This window comes from Lynx rufus, unplaced genomic scaffold (assembly GCF_022079265.1).
Source record: "Lynx rufus isolate CCGP_SWC_20201006 ecotype Redwood Valley unplaced genomic scaffold, mLynRuf1.p SCAF_2, whole genome shotgun sequence".
NCBI classification, from domain to species: Eukaryota; Metazoa; Chordata; class Mammalia; order Carnivora; family Felidae; genus Lynx; species Lynx rufus.
In genome coordinates, this window is record NW_025814834.1 from 128,462,939 (window position 1) to 128,481,869 (window position 18,931).

The 18,931-nt window shown below is 53.6% G+C and overlaps 1 protein-coding gene across 2 annotated transcripts in view; it reads right to left on the reverse strand.

Moving 5' to 3' along the window:
- The window catches only part of SLC6A17 (solute carrier family 6 member 17), a 31,462-nt gene extending 12,739 nt beyond the window's left edge, over positions 1–18,723 (reverse strand). For both annotated transcript variants that reach the window (XM_047085251.1, XM_047085250.1), the window contains exons 1-5: positions 18,438–18,723; positions 13,977–14,134; positions 12,131–12,257; positions 11,182–11,363; positions 9,385–9,495 (exon numbers count right to left, since the gene is read on the reverse strand). In XM_047085251.1, the coding sequence (XP_046941207.1) occupies positions 9,385–9,495; positions 11,182–11,363; positions 12,131–12,257; positions 13,977–14,134; positions 18,438–18,723 (864 nt within the window). The remainder of the gene's footprint in view (positions 1–9,384; positions 9,496–11,181; positions 11,364–12,130; positions 12,258–13,976; positions 14,135–18,437) is intronic.
- Between the last annotated feature and the right edge of the window lie 208 nt (positions 18,724–18,931).

Below are 18,931 nucleotides of genomic sequence, written 5' to 3' on the forward strand. Positions count from 1 at the left end.
GTTTCACGCATTTGACTCAGCGGCACAAAGACGCTTTTGGAATCCACAAGCAGCCCCTGAGCGCCTGGCCTGACCTGGTGCGTGACTGGAGCACACACGCCTTTGCTCCTCAGCCCTGCCGGGCACCTGCCGGTGCAACAGCCAGCTGGGGCCGCGAGACACCAGATGGCACTGGAGCGCCGGGTTCCCAGCGCCCAAGAACAGTGTCACCTTCACGAGGGAGAGAATAATAATCGCTAAGGCTTACCATGCGCTCTCTGCGCACCGGAAGCAGGTCCCCCGTGCTCTCCCGACAAGGCTGTCGGGAAGCCACCATGGTTTGCCCCATCTCGCAGCCGAGTAAACGGAGTTCCCACAGGGATCTTGCCCTCTGACCATTGAGTGACGAGCCGGGATCTGAACCAGACTGTCTGGCTCCGGAGCCCGCCCAAGGCTGGCTTGCCCTGGTCATCCTGCCCAGAAGCCCTCCTCTGCTTGTGGAGGTCAAGGAGCTCTACCACTGATCTCTGCCCCTGGGCCCTCAGTGCCTCCCAGGACCCCACTTCTCTAAGGGTTAACACGTACCCTTGACCCTGGGCCAGTCTGGCTCACTGGTGAAGACTGCTCATGTGTCTAGACCCCAGACGCGGTGAAGCGAGAGGCAGATGCCCAAAGCTGCACGTAGCTGAGGCTGTGCCGGGCCCCTGTCCCGGAAGACCGTGTGCTCTCATCTCAACTGATGACACATGGTTTAAAACTCAAAAGGCACAAAAGGGCACTGTAAGGGCTCCTTTACCCCACCCCGTATCCAGACACTCAGTTCGTATTCTTGCATGCCCTTCCAGTGATATTTTATGTGTATATCAGTAACACACACACACACCCCAGCATATATATCTGCGTGTGTGTGTATTCCTGCCCCCAGTCTGACACTTCCTCGTCGTGCTGAGTTAGGAACCCACAGAGTTCTGGGGCTTCTGGCAAGCTGCCCCCCTCAGCCCCTGCCCACTCTCAGCCTTGTTCCCACAGTCTGCCTAAGGGACCACTGGGCCTGGTCCCTCGGTCCCAGGGCCCGGTTTACCTTGGCTGCTGCAAGGTTCCCATGACTCCTGGGTTGTCCTTCATCCGGACTTCATCTCAGGATGGCTGGGTCTGTCCCCTGCTCTGACTCACGCCCTGCCCCTCCCTAACTGCCTGCACCCTGCCACCGGCCCCTGGAACTCACAGTCTGTCACCCCCACTCCCCCATCTCCACAAGCCTTCCCTGGATGCCCCCCCCCCCATGCCTTCTTGCTCTGACTCGGTGGTTCTCCAGCCTGGCCACACATCAGAATCACTGGGAGCTTTCAAGAGCTCCTACACCTGGGGATACCACACCTGGGGATCCTGATTTTCAGTCTGTTGGCTGGAGTCTGATTGGTCGAGGGTGGGCCCGATCCGGAGGCCTCCCCTGCAGCCCTCTCGAGTAGAGGCTGTCCTCTTACACGCCCAGGCTGCCATCGGGCCTGGAGGCGGAGAGCGGGCTCCCTGTTCCTCCAGGTCATTGTCGCTATTCCAAGTACACTGTCTCTGTCCAGCTCTACAGCTATCATATTTCTGGGTCCCTTCAGCTCCTCCCTTCCACTGAGATCGTCCTTCACCCCACTCCTAGGATTGTGCCATAGCCCCTGTCACATCTAAGAGCGGTGCGCCACCTAGGACCTCAAAGTCAAGGACCCTGAACCCCAGAGCACCGTCTTCCCAGCTCACCCCTTCTAGTATCTTGACTCCAAAAATTCTTCACCTGTACTGGACTATCTGCCTTTCACCACCCCCATCCTGTTTGTAGCATAACTTCCCTTCTTAATTGGCTTGGTTGATGGTCCATCATTTGGTTGCTCCCTTGCTACCCTCTTAACTCCCCTGCCCCCTCTCCCCATGGTCATCCCTTGTTATCACCTCCTGACCCTGGTGACATCCAACCAACCTTCCACCGACTCTGGGCCTGCCCCCAAGCCGCTAAGCATAGCTGGAGAAATCACGCAAGGTGCACCTTGGGACCTTTGATGAGTTATTTAACCTCTCTGTGCATCAGTACCTCCCCCGCCCCCTGCAAACTGGCTAAAATAACACCTGCCCTGAGGGTTATTATGAGCTTCAATGAGTGACTATACGTCAGGTGCACGTAACGGTGCCTGGCACACGTAAGCATCATCCACTGTAAAACACATGATTGTTCTCAGTATCCCTCCAACTATGGGAAATAGCGTGCTTTCAGAGGTGTTAAACTAGGGGGAACTGTCCAGCTTGGGACTGGAGAAGTGTTAGCCACGCCATGCTGGCTGGCTTCACTGCACACTTGTGTGCCCCTTGACCACCAGCCTGTCCTCCGTGCTGCCCACACTCCCTGTCTCCTGCACGGTCACCTCACACTCGCTCCTCCTTAGGCGTCCACCACGTTCCACCATTCGGACTCTCAACTGAGGCCCTTGCTTCCTCCTTCACAGAAGAAAATGACACGATGGGAAGAGAGATCTCTCACAATGAGGAGCTCCTCACCACAGCTTCTCAGCTGCCAGCCCCTGTGCCCGCCGGCTGGCCCTTGCCTTCTGTTCCTCCCCGATGAGACCAACTCCTCCACGTGGGCACTGGGCGCCCCCTCCCTGCTCACTCAAGGACTCTGTTTCCCCTCCACCCAAAAGCATTGATTTCCCACTCTTGGTTGTTTTGTTTTTTTTAAGTGTACCATTTGGGGCACCTAGGCGGCTCAGCGGGTTAAGTGTATGACTTCCGCTCAGGCCATGATCTCGCGGTTCATGAGTCTTGAGTTCGAACCCCGCATGGGGCTCTCTGCTGTCAGCACAGAGCCCACTTCAGACCCTCTGTCTCTCTCTCTCTCTGCCCCTCCCACACGCCCACTCTCTCTCTCTCAAAAATAAACATTTTAAAAGCGTAAAGTTTAATGGTATTTAGCACATCACAGAGTTGTGAAAATTGCCACAATTTTCGAACTTCTTCATCACCCCAAAAAGAAAGCCCATCCTCATTAACAGTCACTCCCCTTTTCCCCCCAGCCTCCTCACAAACCCAGCCCTAAGGAACCACTGATCTGCTTTCTGTCTCTACAGATTTGCCTATTCTGGCCATTTCACACAATGGAATGGAATCACACAACATGTGGTCTTTGGTGACCAAAGACCAAAGACCAAAGACCAAAGAGGTTCGTGCAATGTCGTGGCACCTGTTAGTACTTCATTCCCCTTTATGGCCTAAGAAGTCACCCTCGTACAAACACACGACTCTCGATTCTTCCATTCGTCAGTTGACAGACATCTGAGCTGTTTCTACCTTTTGGCTCTTGTGAAGGATGTTGCGATGAACATTTGTGTACAAGTTTTTGTGTGAACATGTTTTTAGTTCTCTTGGAAACGCGCCTGGGAGTGGAGTTGCTGGCTCATACGCTAACTCTGTCTAACCTTTGGAGATGCTGCCAGGCTGTTTGCCAAAGCGGCTGCTCCATTCCACATTCCCACCAGCGGCGTATGATGGAGTTCTGTCATCATAGTACCGAGTTCTGAAATAACACCCTCGATCCCATGGATATCTCCAGTTTCCACCCATTTCTCATTTCTCTGCTTTTTTTTTTTTATAGTAAAACGCCTGGGTTTGCACCTGGGTGGCTCAGTCGGTCGAGCGTTCGACTCTTGGTTTCGGCTCAGGTCATGATCTCATGGTTTGTGAGGTTGAGCCCCGCATCGGGCTCTGCACGGACAGCGAGGACCCTGCTGGGGACTCTCTCTCCCTCTCTCTCTGCCCCTCCCCCACTGGCTCGTGTGTGCGTGTGTGTGTGTGTGTGTGTGTGCTCCCGTTTCACCAAGAGTAGACACCAAAGGCCTACTTGGCTCTCTTTCTCTCCAGGGACCCCCCTGATGCCAGGTGCACTGCTCATTTCCCAGTCCTCACCACCTGCCTGACCTCAGCAACTTTGGACATGGCAGATCACTCCCTCCTTAAAGACGTTTCTCTGCTTTGCCTCTGGGATTGATGTATCCATGTCTCCCTCCCCTCCTCCTCCTCCTCTTTCTCCTCCCACATTGGCTACCCTTCCCCCAACCTCTAAATGCTGGGCCCTGGTGCTCACTGCTCAGTCCTCTTCTCAGTGTTCACTCTCCAGGTGACCGTCACTAGTCCACAGCTTTAAAGTCTCTGATTCCCAAGTTTATATCTCCACTTGGCCTGCAGACTCAGCTGTCCGACTGCCTACTCAGTATCTCCGCTTGGATATCTACTAGACATTTTAGACCTGCTGTGTCCAAAACAGTAGTCTTGATGTTCCCCACCAAGTCTGCTCTCCTCACCGTCTGCCCTCATCTCCATGAATTCAACTCCGTGCTTCTAGTCGCTCAGGCAAAAGACCGTGGAGTCATCCCCAAATTGACCACTGTCCCTCTCTCAGCCCTCACATCCAATTCCACAACAAATCGTGTGACCCTACTTCCCGAATATGCCCCGAATCTGACCACTTCTCATCACTCCTATTGCCATCACCTGGGCTGAAATCACAGTCTCCTCTCACCTGGAGGAGCCATCTAGAACTAGTTCCATCTAGAACTTGGATGGAGTCACCTGGATGGAGCCTTCTGGCAGGTCGTTCTGTTCCACCCTTGCTCCCTCAGATTGTCTACGGCAGCCAGAGGGGTCTTTCGAAGATGGAAGTCAGATCACGTTGCTACTTCGCTCGGCACCTCCAGTGGCTCCCGTTTCACCAAGAGTAGACACCAAAGGCCTACTTGGCTCATAACACACTCGTGCTCTGGCTCCCCACTGCCCCCTTGACCGCATGTCCTACTTCTCTCCCCTCCCATTCCGGACTCATTTAGCCTCCTTGAATTGGATGCCAAACACTTCCAAACCTTGAGGCCTTTTCATTTATTGTTCGCTCCGGAATGGAATGTGCTACGTTCAGATATCCACACAGCCTGCTTCCCACCTCCCCTCTTCACTCAAAGACCACTTTCTCAGGGAGGCCTTCCTTGAACACTACCTGAAGCAACCCCTCTCCCCGGCGTCCCTACTCCTCCTTTCTCTGCTTTATTTTTCTCCTTAGCAACACCACCCAGCAAGTCCTTAATCTTCTATTGTCTTATTATTCCCATGAGGGCTAGGAAGTTCGTCTGCTTGGTTCACCACTGGATCCCAGGACCCACCACAGAGTCCGGAACCTAACAGGCACTCAGCGAACCTTTGAGGACTGAAGGGATAAGTTAATGACAGTCATTTGGATTGTTTTCCACCTTTGGCCACTAAAATATGTACTACAACGGCCAATATGGTTCACAGGTCATTTTTGTTTTGAGGGAATATATCTGCAGGGCAAATAGCTGGAAGTGGAATTGCTGGGTCAAAGGACACGAATAGTTATGATTTTGAGAAACACTTTCCGAAAGTTTTGGTGGTAAGTCTAACACAATCTACCACTTTGTGTGGAGCAAGGCACATGGTGAACTGTGTGGCACGCCATGCTGACTTGGGTTTTTCACTGAATGGAAAGAAAGTAATCGGGAGAGATGTTGCCCAAGGAATCCAAGAAGTTAACTAGCCGTCAACATGAATGACTGTCCCATCAAAAATGCTAGAGGGTCATCACGGTATCCTGGCCACACTGCATTTGCCATACGTCCAGTGACTGCTTGGGGGCATGGACTGAAAGTCCAGATCCTATGGCTTGGATCCTTTCTGGTATTGGAAGACTTCAGAAGAGGACTTTCAGCATATCCATAGACAACCTGTGCTCTTTTCGAGTGGATTCTGAGATGCCCTGGCCAAAACTCTTCTTGGACTCTGCCATGGCTACCAAATGGCATGACCCCTGGAGATGTCATTCGCATGGTGGTCGGTCTAAATGGAGCAGCGCACAGCCTGAGAAGCTGTGTGCAAGGACCCCAGCATTCTATAGCACTGCTCTAGGTCAAGGACTTGAAATGGTTTCAGGGTTCCCCATCTCACCAATCCTGTCCTGGAACAGTCACAGCTCTGCAACAGTGGTCTGCCACATATGGACAGTCGAACAACTGTCCACCCTCACCCAGCCGTCGTTGCTGGCCTTACCTGCAGCACAGGCTGTGAAGGGGATCCTTGATGGAAGAGTTTGGCCTTTGAGGCCCTTAGGTCTCCCCTTCCCCATTCAACACATCCATCCAAGGTCAAGAGTGGGAGCTGCCCCAAAGAACTGCTCAGTGAGCAAGATCTCAAGATGAACTCGCAGGCTCTTTCCAGACTGAAAGTCACAAGAGCTAGATGGGCCAGGCGCCACACCTGCTGGGTCTTGGTAACCTGGCTCCTCCAGGTTACTTTAAACTGCACTTCACGGAGGCTCTGGCCCATATACATGCTAACATGACGTCACGCCGTTTCCTGAACATCCAGCAAAAGGTTTTGGAGAGGAATGTCCTCTGTTATGCAAAGTACACATCAACCATCTCGCATCCCTCTGATTGGCAAAAATTGAAGTCTAACAAACGTGGAGCAACAAGGACTCTTGTCTACAACTGGTGGGAGTGTCGACCGTTGCCACCACTTTGCTGCTGTTTTTGTAACGTTTATTCATTTTTGAGAGGCAGAGAGAGAGAGAGAGAGAGCATGAGCAGGAGAAGGACAGAGAGAGAGGGAGAGGGAGACACAGAATCTGAAGCAGGCTCTAGGCTCTGAGCTGTCAGTATAGAGCCCAATACGGGGCTCGAACCCATGAACTGTGAGACCATGACCTGAGCTGAAAGTGGATGCTTAACTGACTTGAGCCACCCAGGTGCCCTGTTGCCACCACTTTGGAGAGCAATTTGGCCACCATCTAGTAAAACTGAAGGTATGCATATCCTTTGGGATGGCAATTTTACTCCTGAATTTTTTCTAGACACCCTAGAAAAAAACTGTGCACATGAAGACCTGTGTGATAGTGTTTACTGTAGTGTTACTAGCAATAGTGAAAGCTGGAAACAACAGAAGTGATCATCAACTAGAGAATGAACAAATAAAGTTCCGTGCTACGGTGGAATACTGTCCACCCGGGAAGATGGAGACACCAGAACTACAAACAGCACTATAAATAAACCTCAACTAACAGTATGGGACAAAAATAAAAGCTGAGGCAAGTCACAGGAAGTTGCATAAAATACGATGCCACTTACGTAAAGTTTAAAAGTACGCACAAATGCTATACGTTGTTTATGCACACACGAAAATGTATTATGAGTTTTAAAAAATGTACTAGGGGGATGAAGCCTAAATTCCGGATAGTGGTTTTCTTTAGGGGAGGAAAGAAATGGGATCAGGTCAAGCTATACGGGCATTTTTTATGGCCTCTGTAATTTTGATCTCTTAAAAATGTTTATTATATTATTATATATGCGTGGTTACATGCCTGAGATATTTCATAATTAAAAAGGGGTTTTAGGGGCGCCTCAGTGGCTCAGTTGGTTAAGCAACCGACTCTTGATTTTGGCTCAAGTCATGATCTCACGGTGCGTGAGTTCGGGCCCCCCATCAGCCCAGGGCCTGCCTAGGATCCTGTCTCCCTCTCTCTCTGCCCCTCCCCCACTTGCTCTCTCTATCTCTCTCAAAATAAATAAAAAGGATGTTTTAAAAAGCATCTGAGGGGTGCCTGGGTGGCGCAGTCGGTTAAGCGGCCGACTTCAGCCAGGTCACGATCTCGCGGTCCGTGGGTTCGAGCCCCGCGTCGGGCTCTGGGCTGATGGCTCGGAGCCTGGAGCCTGTTTCCGATTCTGTGTCTCCCTCTCTCTCTGCCCCTCCCCCGTTCATGCTCTGTCTCTCTCTGTCCCAAAAATAAAAAATAAAAAAAAAAAAAAGCATCTGAATCAAACGGAGAGCGGTACTGTGTATGCTGGGACCAGAAGCCCATCTCATGAATCTGTTCCATACTGGGCTCTCTCAACATGGATCCCACCAAGGGGCCCATCCAGAGACCTGTGTGAATCTCCCCATTTATGAACATCTCCAGAGTATACAGTTTCCTCATAAGGTTCAATAAAGTAAAACTAAAAGATTCAAGTGAAAACGTTGGACAGATCATCATTCTAAAATACAGTTGAAGTAATTCATAGAAACTGTTGGCTTTCTTCTCACGGCCATTTCCCTCCCAAAGAAACCAGAGTCACATTATTGTCTTCTTTGTCAGACATCCCATGTTCACAACAACCTTATGCCAGCCACGTGGCTCGGGAGGCACACTCCTGCCTCAGGAGGTTTGCTAAGCTCTTCCTAAAGAGGACCTCTGTGGTTGTTCACATAGAAACCTCAGATGTTACCACTAAGAATGCTGGGGGCCAATTTAGTCCCTCTCTGATGAATATAGAGCGGTGTGTATCCTGCCCATTGCCACCCTCCAAACATCAGGGGCTGTTCCCAGCTGCAGGGCAGAGCTGGGAGGGAATGGGGATCTCAATCCCCACCAGATCTGGGTTCTTCTCCCAGTGTCATCTGTATGAACTGTCTGTGTGAGCCCTGGTGTGTGTGAGCACGTGTGTGCCATGGCAGTGTTAGGGGCTCAACACGGTGGAGTTCTGACCCATGCCTACAGACTGGAGTCTCACCAACGAGCTGGGTGCTCACTGATCAGCTGGCATTTGGAGGTGGACCTCCCCAGCCTTGCCAGCTGGAGTTACTAACGTACATTGCTTGAGCACCTTGAAGGACATCCCAATCTGCACTTGAAATCCCCTTATTCCTCAGGGGACTGGCTCTGCCAGCTGTGGCCAGTGGTGTGAAGGGGAACAGAGAGGCAAGGCCACATGGTGGGCAAAGACCACCATTAAGAAACCCGTGTGTACACATTCGGGATGTCTACTGCCCTGCTAGTGCCCTGTGACATGTGCACAGTGGTCCCTCACTGGGCTAGGGGGAGGATTAAAGGAGAGAAGATACGGATGGATTTGGTCAGGGTAAAATCGCTACCTACACGGCCTATTATCTTGAGTTAAACAGTGACACCGTTCCCCTGATTTGGGTACAAGCTGTGATTCCCGGGGGGGAGATCTCTTTTCTTAGGCATCTTCTTGGCTCCTGCTGTCACAGATGCGCTGACCTGACAGAGCCTGCCACTGCTCCCTGCCCCCCTGCCCCAGTCCCACCTGACGTCCCACCTTTGCCTCAAGCATGCCCAGTGCTTTCCCTCAATTGCTCATGCGGTTCCCTTCACTGCAATGTCCTACTGCCACTCGCTGAAATCGGATCTGCTTCCGGGTCATCCATTCCCTGAAGCTTCTCCTGATTTCACCCAAATTGACGTGATGTCCCTCTTTTTGGAACCTGGGCCCGTGACTATGCCTGACACGTAACAGGTCCTCAGTGAGTGTTAAACTGCACGAAGCCGGCAGGGCTCAGTGGCGTGGTCAGTGTCTCCCAGACCCTTACCTTGGGGGTGAACATGTGTAGGATACCATCGACGGCCCCTCGCAGCAGCAGCCCCCGGACCAGGAAGCAGGCCAGCACCACATAGGGGAAGAGGGAGCTGAAATACATCACCTGCAGAGAAGACAGGGACCCGCTGTGGGGCAGAATGCCTCCCGCAGCTGGCACCCCCCTCCCTGCTCACAGCTGGGGCACAGGAGCCCTCCTCTGATGGCAGAAGAAAGTGCAGCCCTGGGACCCCTGGGCACAGGGCCAAACCCACCCCACATCTGGCCTCGAGCCAAGGTGGGAGCACAGACAAGCTGGAGTCGGCGCGGCTGTGCCTGGGGCCAGTTTCCTCCTTTCAAGAGCTGGTAGGGCTGGGTCTGTGGCCTCCCCGCCCCCAAGGGCCACCACGGGGGTGAGGAACCGTCTCCTCTCCCATCCTCCTGTTTTCATGTCTCCTGCCTGCTTTTCTATCCTTGACTCCAGGGGACCCCCTAAGGATCTCCCGTGTCCTTGGAACTCCTTTGAGGGAAGCCTTCCCGGAGGTTACAGACATGGCTCCCAAGCAAAAAATCAGAAAAAGTCCTGCCTCTTATGACCATAAATTGTGTGCTGTTTTCTAGCATGTGCATTTTTTGCACACTTCTAGATTCCCCACGTGCCTGGCAGAGAGCCTCACACAAAGGAGATGCTCACGGAATGTTTGCTGCGCTGAAACAAATCAAGAGGGTCGTTTGGGCAGGATGGTGTTGGAGGTAAAGAGCGGGTGTGTCCAGAGCCAGACCACCTGAGTCCTGATCCTGGCTCTACCATTGTCAACCATGTGACCTCGAGCGATTCACTTAACCTCTGTGTGCCTCCATTTCCTCATCTATAAAATGGGTGTAATGCTTCCTAACTCATAAGGGTGTTGTGGACCCAAAGCAGTCAGACATGTGGCAGTGCCTGATAAGTGCCACGAAGTCTCAGCTACTTTTGTGGCCTTTGGAGAGGGAAGAGGTGGAGAACACTCTACCTTTTTCCAAGGCTCAACTTCCTTACTCATTGAGTCCATTATAACACCTGGAGCCTCAGACAGATGGTCAAGGCTCTAGTTCCAGCTCTGGGACGCACTGGCTGCCTGATCTCAGGTGAGGAGCCTTCCCCGCTCTGGACCTCAGTTCACTCATCTGTAGAATGGGTGGATTAGGCCACTGGGTCCCTAATGTCCTTTGCGGCCCCGACAGTCCATGAATACCGTACATGCCAAAGAAGAAAGGGCCCTTACTTGAAAGGGGTCTGAGCTCCTGGGAGAAGGTGTGTGGGGCTGGCTGGACTGCACCCCGAGAGAGCCACGGAGAGCCGTCCTCGAGGCCCCAAGGTGCCTGCACTCACAGCATGCACCTGCTCAAAGAGCCCTTTCGTTTCCACAGGGCGAGCTGCTGAGTTTTACCAAAAAGTGCTCAGAGCAGATGCTTCTAGGGCTTTTGCTTGGGAACCTTAAGGGTTAGGATGTAGACGAATGTCCCTGGGTCAGCGCTCCCAGCTTTTTTTCCCTTTCAAGTCTGCAGAGCAGGCCTGAGTTATCTGAGCACAGAGGCGGCTAGCGTTCAAAGCATCGATTTTCCACAAGCCCACTCCGACCCCCTCCTGGTGGGCAATAATCCAGCAGTGACACTCCCGTCGCCTCCATGGGGGGGGGGCTGTGTCATCATCCTGAGCCACTCAGAGGCCAAGCCCACCCAACAGACCCTGCATAGCATATCCCAGTGTCCTCAGACCCCTGCCTTCCATGCTCTTCTACCCCCCCCCCCTTTTAGTCCCTTCCTGACTCACCTTCCCAGAGGACTGGATGCCCTTGACCACGGCCATGCCCACGATGCTCCAGGCCACCAGGAGGCACAGGGTCATCTTCCAGTTGAGGCCCCCGCTCTCCGAGATGGAGTTGGAGATGTCCAAGGCCTCTCGGTACCAGAAGTAGGTGGTGGCTGAGCTCTTTTCACACTCTGCCTCCACCACTGAAACAGCAGCAAAGGCCACAGTGCCTCAGTCGGGGCTCTGGGTCCCCCTCCTCTGCCTGACCCCCAACGAGGGCAGCAGTGGGCGAGAGGCTAGCTGAGTGTGGGGAGCAGGGAGGGACTGTGCTCGTTCTGAGCTAGCCAGGATCTGGCAGACCCTGAAGCCTCCAGATGGGGCTCCAGATGGGGCCCAGGAGGCTTTGGGACACACTGATCTGGCTGCATTCTCACACATGCCACTCCCTGCCCGCCTCCATCGGTGGAGGACAGCAAGGGTTAGGCAGAACTGGCCTCAAGTTCCCCGGGAAAGGTTCTGAGCTAGGAGCCAGACATCTAGATTCTCATCCAAGATTCTTGGTTAAATCAGTAGTGCAACCACAGGAAAGTTGCTTCTGGACCTCAGTTTACCCCTCTGTGAGGTGGGATACATCATTTGGCCTTTTATAGGACTGGCATGCAAACTAAGGCTGTTTCCAGACAGGATGGTGTTAGAGTTACACAGGATTGTAACAACTAAACACAAGTCACAATTTCTAGAGTTTTCTCTACACTCATTTCATTGAGTCCCCATAAGAACTCTATGGGATAGGCTGGCAAGGATCATCAGAACAGGAAATGTGGGTCAGGTAGGTGTCTTATTCAAGGCGACACAGCAAGTCAATGAAGTCTCAAATCTCTGCCTAAGCCTCTGAGGCTCCTTCCACCCCTTCCTGAGACAGGCTGGCTGGAGAACCCAGTTGGTCATACTCAGGAGGTCCTATACTTGCCTGCCACAGTCCCATTCCTGGTGACAGGACATTCGCTCCAGGGCAGTGGGTACTGGAAGGACTTGAAGAAGTAGAAAATGCTCCAGCCGATGATCACATTATAATATAGCCCAACAAACAGGCAGACCTGGGGACAATGGTCGATGGTCGGGGGAGGGGTCATGAAGGCTGCAGGCAACTCCACCCCACCCCCACTCCCCATCCTAGGCCCAGGCTCCGGCTGACTGCACACAACACTGCTCACAGTCTTGGAGGAAGAGGAGGAGGAAGAGGAGGAGGAGGAGGGGGAGGAGGGATGAGACGCAGGCACTGAGGGCCTCTTCCTAATCCTCCCTTCATCTGGTATTCAGGGAATCCACAAAAGAATGTTTCAGATATTAAAGATCTCTCCTTTAAGCAGTGAACTCTTAAAATGGTAATCCTTTCCAGTTTGAAATTCTTCTAAAAATGCTTAAAGCACTTCCCCATCATTTCCTGATGACTCAGGATTACAATCCCAGAGCTGCCCTCCGGGACCCTGGAGGCCTGCTCGCCTTTTGCCTCTACAGACAATGGCCCCAGACTGCAGTGTTCCTTGAGCTTTCATGGATGCTTCTTCCTGGTTTCCTACGTCCTCCCTCGTCTCAGGACCCCACTCTTCGGTACTGTCAGCAGCCCGCCTCCAGAAAGATGTCACTTTCCATGTCTCGGAAACATGATCGCTACCCTTGGCAGAATTGCATTTGAGATAGGAGTACACGGATTCTGACCGAGGGTCCGAGTGGTTTCTCAGAAAGCAATGCTTTCACGCTCGGGGGTTGGCCGTATCCGCTCTGGATGCCGAGAGGCCCCTTCCGCCTCCAGCGGCCTGCTCGGTAATGCTGATCGGCGTGAGCGCCGAGGGCCCTTTACCACATCAATGTCACGAGCCCTGGCGTTCAGGAGCAGACGCTCGGACGGCACACCTTAACCGCAATATCGAGGGAGAGGGACCCCCACTTCTTTCACTTGGGTGCTTTCAGGCCAAGGGGAGACCCATTCACACTCACGTGCGTACACACGGCCAGCCCCGGCAGGGTATGCTGTACTTGGCCGTGTCTCCCTGGGCAGAGGTGATGCCCGCCATGACTGTGGGAGCCACAAAGACCCTCCCCCAGTCTCTGCCTAAGACAGGTTTGGGCTGGCCATGCTACCAGGCCTAACGGAATGCTCAGTCCCTTCCAGAGGCAGGTGTGAACACGTGCACCCATGGGCTCTGCCCATAAGGGAAGCTCAGTTTCCTCACCTCGAGAGCTAAGCGGAACCTCACCTCCAGGCCCGTAAATGAGCCTCACGGAGTTCCCCATCCAGGCCCGTGGGGTGTCCCCGGCTCCTGCTGTTCCAAAGCCGGGTCAGCCACAGGCTCTCATCTGAGACCTTCTCCAACGCTGCTCATGTGCACAGCAAAGTGGCAAGGAACCCCCACGCCCCAGGACTGCCTTTTCCCGCCACACACTTGCCCAACTGAAATACTCCTCAGTCAAGGAGAGAGGAAGGGCCTCTCTCACGGGGAGCTGATGGGCTGGGAAGCACAGGCATCTGGGACTGGTCCACGTGTCCACGGAGAACTTCGGCTGAGATGTCCCAGGCACCCCCTCGAGACGATGTCCCAGCCTCTCCTCCTTGGCAACAATTCCCAATATTATATCCTGCCTCGGGCAGTAATTTAGGCACTGTGTGGCCCTGAGACACCGGTTGGAAACAATTCTCACGCTGAGGGTCTCCCCCCTGCCCTCGCCCTGGCCCAAGACTCCGGTCTACAAGCCCCGTACCCCAGAGCGGCCCCTCTGCCTGCCGGTTAAGTGCCCAGTGTCTGCCTCCGACTCACTATGCAGCTGGAGAAGCCGATGCCCCCCAAGCGGGGGCACACGTAGTGCCACACACCAATGCTGCCACGGCGGATCCTCTGGCCCACAGCCAGCTCCAGGAAGAAGAGTGGGATCCCGATGATGATCAGTAGCACGAGGTAGGGCACCAGGTAGGCACCTGGGGAGGAGAGAGGAGCGTCACGGGGTGTCCGGAGCACGGCACCACGGTAAAGGAGGACAGCCTTGTCCTGCAGACCTGCCCACATCTCTGATCACCCCCAAAGTGCCAGCGGTCCTGTGCTCCTCCAGGAATGGTCTGGCTCATACGTGTGGCCCACCTCACACTGGCCGCCCAGGCCCTCCTTCTCCCCGTTGACTCCTCTGCCCTGAAATGCTAAGGGGGGATCTAGATGTAGGTCCATGCCTCTCGCTCACAAGGTTGGATTCAGAGATGGACAGACAGACAGACAGATGCCGCACTCTCAGGAATCCACACGTCAAATCACAAATAGACACACTCTCCCCTCCCGACGTACTCTGTGGACACCTGTTCACACCCCCTCCCGCCCACAGAGAAGCAGCCCCAGATGGAGTGGACCCTGCTCCCTCGTCCCCCAGAGGCACAGCCCCGGGGCACAGCCCTCCCCGCATCTGAAGCAGATGCTGACACAGCAGACCGAGTAGCTCCAGGGAAGCGGAGCTTTTGGAAGCTCTCCAGGGAGAGAGGGTCTGACCAGCATCACCATTAATCTACAGCTAATTGGGAGGAACGAGGGAGAAATTAGCAGTTCAGAAAAGCACGGCCGAGAGGATCATAATGGATAGACAGGATGGATCTTGATAAAGATTCCAGATGAGAAATTAAACTCAATGTCCCTGGCCTCACTGCAGACACAATCTCAATTCCAAGTGACAGGGCAGTTAGCAGGAGAATTAAAATCGTGTCTGGACACAGATGAGCGATCCCTGCTGAGAGACGTGCCAGCAACCCAGTCCTGTTAGCAATGCTGTCACACAGCCCCCGTCACCAGTGCCATCATGGCCACCCAGCACCCCCAGACCAAGCCTTGCCAGCTTGGAGCATCCAGAAGACCCCCAGCCACATGGCTCTGGCCCCCGTAACATGACATCCGTATGTGTCCCATCTGCCAAAGAACCCGGGGGATCAGGCGTCTCTTGGGCACAAGACCCAGCGCTCGGCAACAGTCAGCTGTTGACTGTAGGCCTACCATGCGCTTGGCATGTGCGGGGTGCGGGGGGTGGGTACTTGGGTGAAAGAAGGCACAGCCGCTATCCCAGGAGAGCTCACAGTCTGGAAGGCAAGACCCTCAGGTTCACACGAGCAACGTCAGCACATGTACACACACACACACACACACACACACACACGGACCAGTCACACAGAGCCAACCGAGCACACGCGTGCTGAGGGAGGGGTCAGACAGAACTCATCAGGAAAGTCCTCCAGGGGAGGTAACCCACCAAACCTTACACAACAGCATCTGATTCATTAAACATCCACACGCATACAGTCACACGTACACATAAATTCCACGTGTCGCTAACAAGCAGCCTGAAAAGAGGGTGGGCCCGAAGGACTCACGGTTCTGTCTCCTGGTCCGGGGTTTCGGGGAAATGAGAGAGAGAAGTGACATGCAGAAAAGCACAGGGACACAGCCTCCCTAGTTTCGTATTTCACCCACATACCCTTGGGTGGCGCAAGATGTGCAGAAAGATGGGTTTCGGGGTAGCAGAAGAGTAGGCTGGCATCCTCTGGGGATGCTTCTCTCCTCTGCCCCAAAGAACCAGGGAAAGCCTCCACATCCGTGCTGTCCAAAGAGCGGCCCCACAGCAGAGACCGGTCCCTGGCAACCCGCCACCTGCCCCTCGGGCCGGTCGCCTGCGCCAGGCCCAGGGCACTGACTTGGCTGCAATTCTCCTGACGGTGCCACGGCCTAGCCACGCGCAGCGCTCGGGCGCTGGGGGCTGGGTGAGAATTGCTGGTTAGGCAGAGGTACTTTTCTTATCAACCTTTGCTGAGATCATTTGGAAACGCACCCTCTACCACCTTAGAAAATACAACCTGGAGGCACAACTAGATTGATCTCCTTTGACGTTTCAGGGACGTTCGGGAGCTTCAGGTCGTCAGCCTGAACAGCCAGGAGTGCTGTGCACGGTGTTAGAAGTTTCACAGAACATGGCTCTAGGAAGGTAAGATTGTGTGATCTCTGAGGCCTCCTGGATCTCTCCAGTCTCTGTCCTGGTCTATATTCTAGGTCTTGCTTCCGGCACACCCTGAGGTTATTTCTGGGCTTTGAAGCACCACCTTGGTCTCAGCCTGTTGAGATGCGTACTAAGTAGGGGCTGAGATCTGGGGGGGGGGGGGGGGGGCAGACCCCCTGGGCTTGAATCCTGGCTCTGCCGCTTACTAGCTGTGTGACTCTGGACCAATTACCTGATCTCTCTACACCACTGTTTTGTCCTCTGCCTAAAAAAGGATAATAACATTAGGTAGAACCACATGAAACTGCTGATCTCTGACCATTTTTGACTTATAAAAATGGTCATTTCACATGCTTCAACTCTACCCCTATGGCACAGGGCTGTTTCAAAGATTCAGTGACTTCCTTACCCCTTAGTAAGCACTTGATGAACATTTGCCTCTTTTCATAAAGATAAACAGGAAAAAAAAAAAAGCAAACTAAGAGGACACAGAATAAAGAAACGGTCAGCATCTAGTCGCGCTAAGCAGAGTTCCAGAGTTCCCACCCAGATTTAAGCAAAGTTGGACTCGATCCTTCACGGCTCGGAACCACAGAGCTTCCACTCTTGGACCGAATAGTTGTCTCTTTCCTGTATGTGAAACATGATAATTTATCTCCTTCCAAAAAATGTTTAAGATGACTTATAAACCCCATAGAATACAGGAGTCAAAGGCAGAGATAGAAAGGGACTCTAGGAATCAGAGAGGGGGGAAGGATGGGGGCAGGAATGAGTCATGGGGAGCTCAAAATCCTGAGAGTTATATCAACTCAGTGACCTGAGTCTGGCCATGCGATATAGGCGAAAAGCTCTAATTGGTAGCTATTTATTGATTTAGTAGAGGTGGGGTGAAGACCTTTCAAAGCATGGAGAGCATACAGTGAATAAACGGCGCCATAGTGGCAAGATAAAAGCCTCTGGCCTCAGTTACACCGGCTCGAGGGGGCATGCTCACTTCCCACCCTTCAACAGAAATTGGAAAGAAGGGAAGTCTCCAGCCAGGCTCGGCCTCTGGATGAGAGAGTGTTCTGCAGAGGAGGGAGCATCCCTGAATGGGGCTGCATCTCTGGGAGAGGCTACATGGCCAGAGTCGCACAGAGCAGAGAGAAAAGGAGTCAGGTGAGAATGCCTACAAAGCTGTGGCCACCCATCAGGCTGGAGTGTGGCAGTCCCAGGCCACAGGGACTAGGAGGCACAAGGGCTCTCTGCTGGCTCCAATCACTTTCCCAGGACCAGATGTCTGAGCTTGTAAATGTCCTTGTTTTCAGCCTGCTAGGTTTTTCTGTGTTTATTTTCTGTTAGTTTTCCCCTGGTTTCAAAACAAATTACCTTTGAAACATTCCAGCCTGCCTCAGACGGGCCGGAGGATAAGGGCCCGGGGGCTGCTACCCACCTGGGTGGCTAGAAGTGGTTAGTAGAAGGGGTTTGATTCCAGGGGCAAGATCCTGTAGGCGGATTAAAACTCGGGGGGCAGTGCGAGGCCCCCTCCTCCCTGGGAGGCAGCAGGTATGCTCAGACTCTGGGGGCCAAGCTGTTCTGGTTAGAATCCTTACTTTATCACTAGCTGTGTGACCTTGAGTGAGATACCTAACCTCTCTGTGCCTCAATTTTGCAGTCTCTACCATGAGGATAGTAACTCCTTCCTCACACAGGGAGTAGGGGGATTCGATGGCTGAACTGTATGAAATTGGTGCTTTGGTTGGTCCCAGACACTTAAATATCAGCAGTTTCATGCATTTCGGCCTAATATCCGGTAAGCGTTCAGCAGTGCCTGGCACCTGCTAAGCCTTTAAGTGTCATGGCCAACAGTTGCTCTTTACTATGCGTCAGATAACGGTGTTAAGCATTCCACACATAAGGCTCACCAAATCCTCCCAACTTTGCTGTAAGGCAGGATCTACTATTATTCCCATTTTACAGATGATGACAGAGAGGCACAGAGAGATCAAGCAACTTGTACAGGGCTGCAATGCCGGCTGGCTGCACTGGGGTTTGTGCCCAGGCAGTCCCAGGCCAGAGCCCACGTTCTTATCATCATCATGCCTGACAGCCTCTTGGTAGCTATGAACCATTAGCTATTTCTGGGGAGCCTTCCTCTGGACTCCCGAGCTCCACCCTATGAGGGCTCCAATTCTGCATCAGCAAAGGGGCGTCCCTTTCCACCCCTCAGCCCGGCCCCTTTGCAAGGCCCCCTTGGGGTAGGCAGGGCTGCCTCTTACCGCCTCCATTTTTCTGGCACAGGTAGGGGAACCTCCAGATGTTGCCCAGGCCCACGGAGAAGCCGATCTGGGCCAGGATGTACTGCAGCTTGCTGTTCCAGGCCGGCCGGTCCTCCGCGTCCAGCTCCTCCTCTGCCGCCTTCTGCTTGCCGCCGGCCTCACCTGCCACGTTCAGGATGCTCTGCTTGTAGTCCACGGGCTCCTCGAGGGCCAGCAGGTCGGCCACCGACTCCGTGACATGCTCACTGCTGTGCTCACGCTGGGTCACCTTGCTGTTCTTAGGCATTGGTGCCGCCTGGGCCACGCAGCCCCGCTCCCCGGCACTCAGAGAAGGTGGGGCTCAGCTGCTGTCAGCTCCTTCTCATCCAGGGACCTGTGAGACCAGGTGAGCAGGGGAGGATCAGCTGACCACCCCACAGAGGTGGGGAGCCCGAGCGGACCCAGATCCGCCATCACTCCGGGCACATACTCGGAGGCTGGGCTGTGAGTGGCCT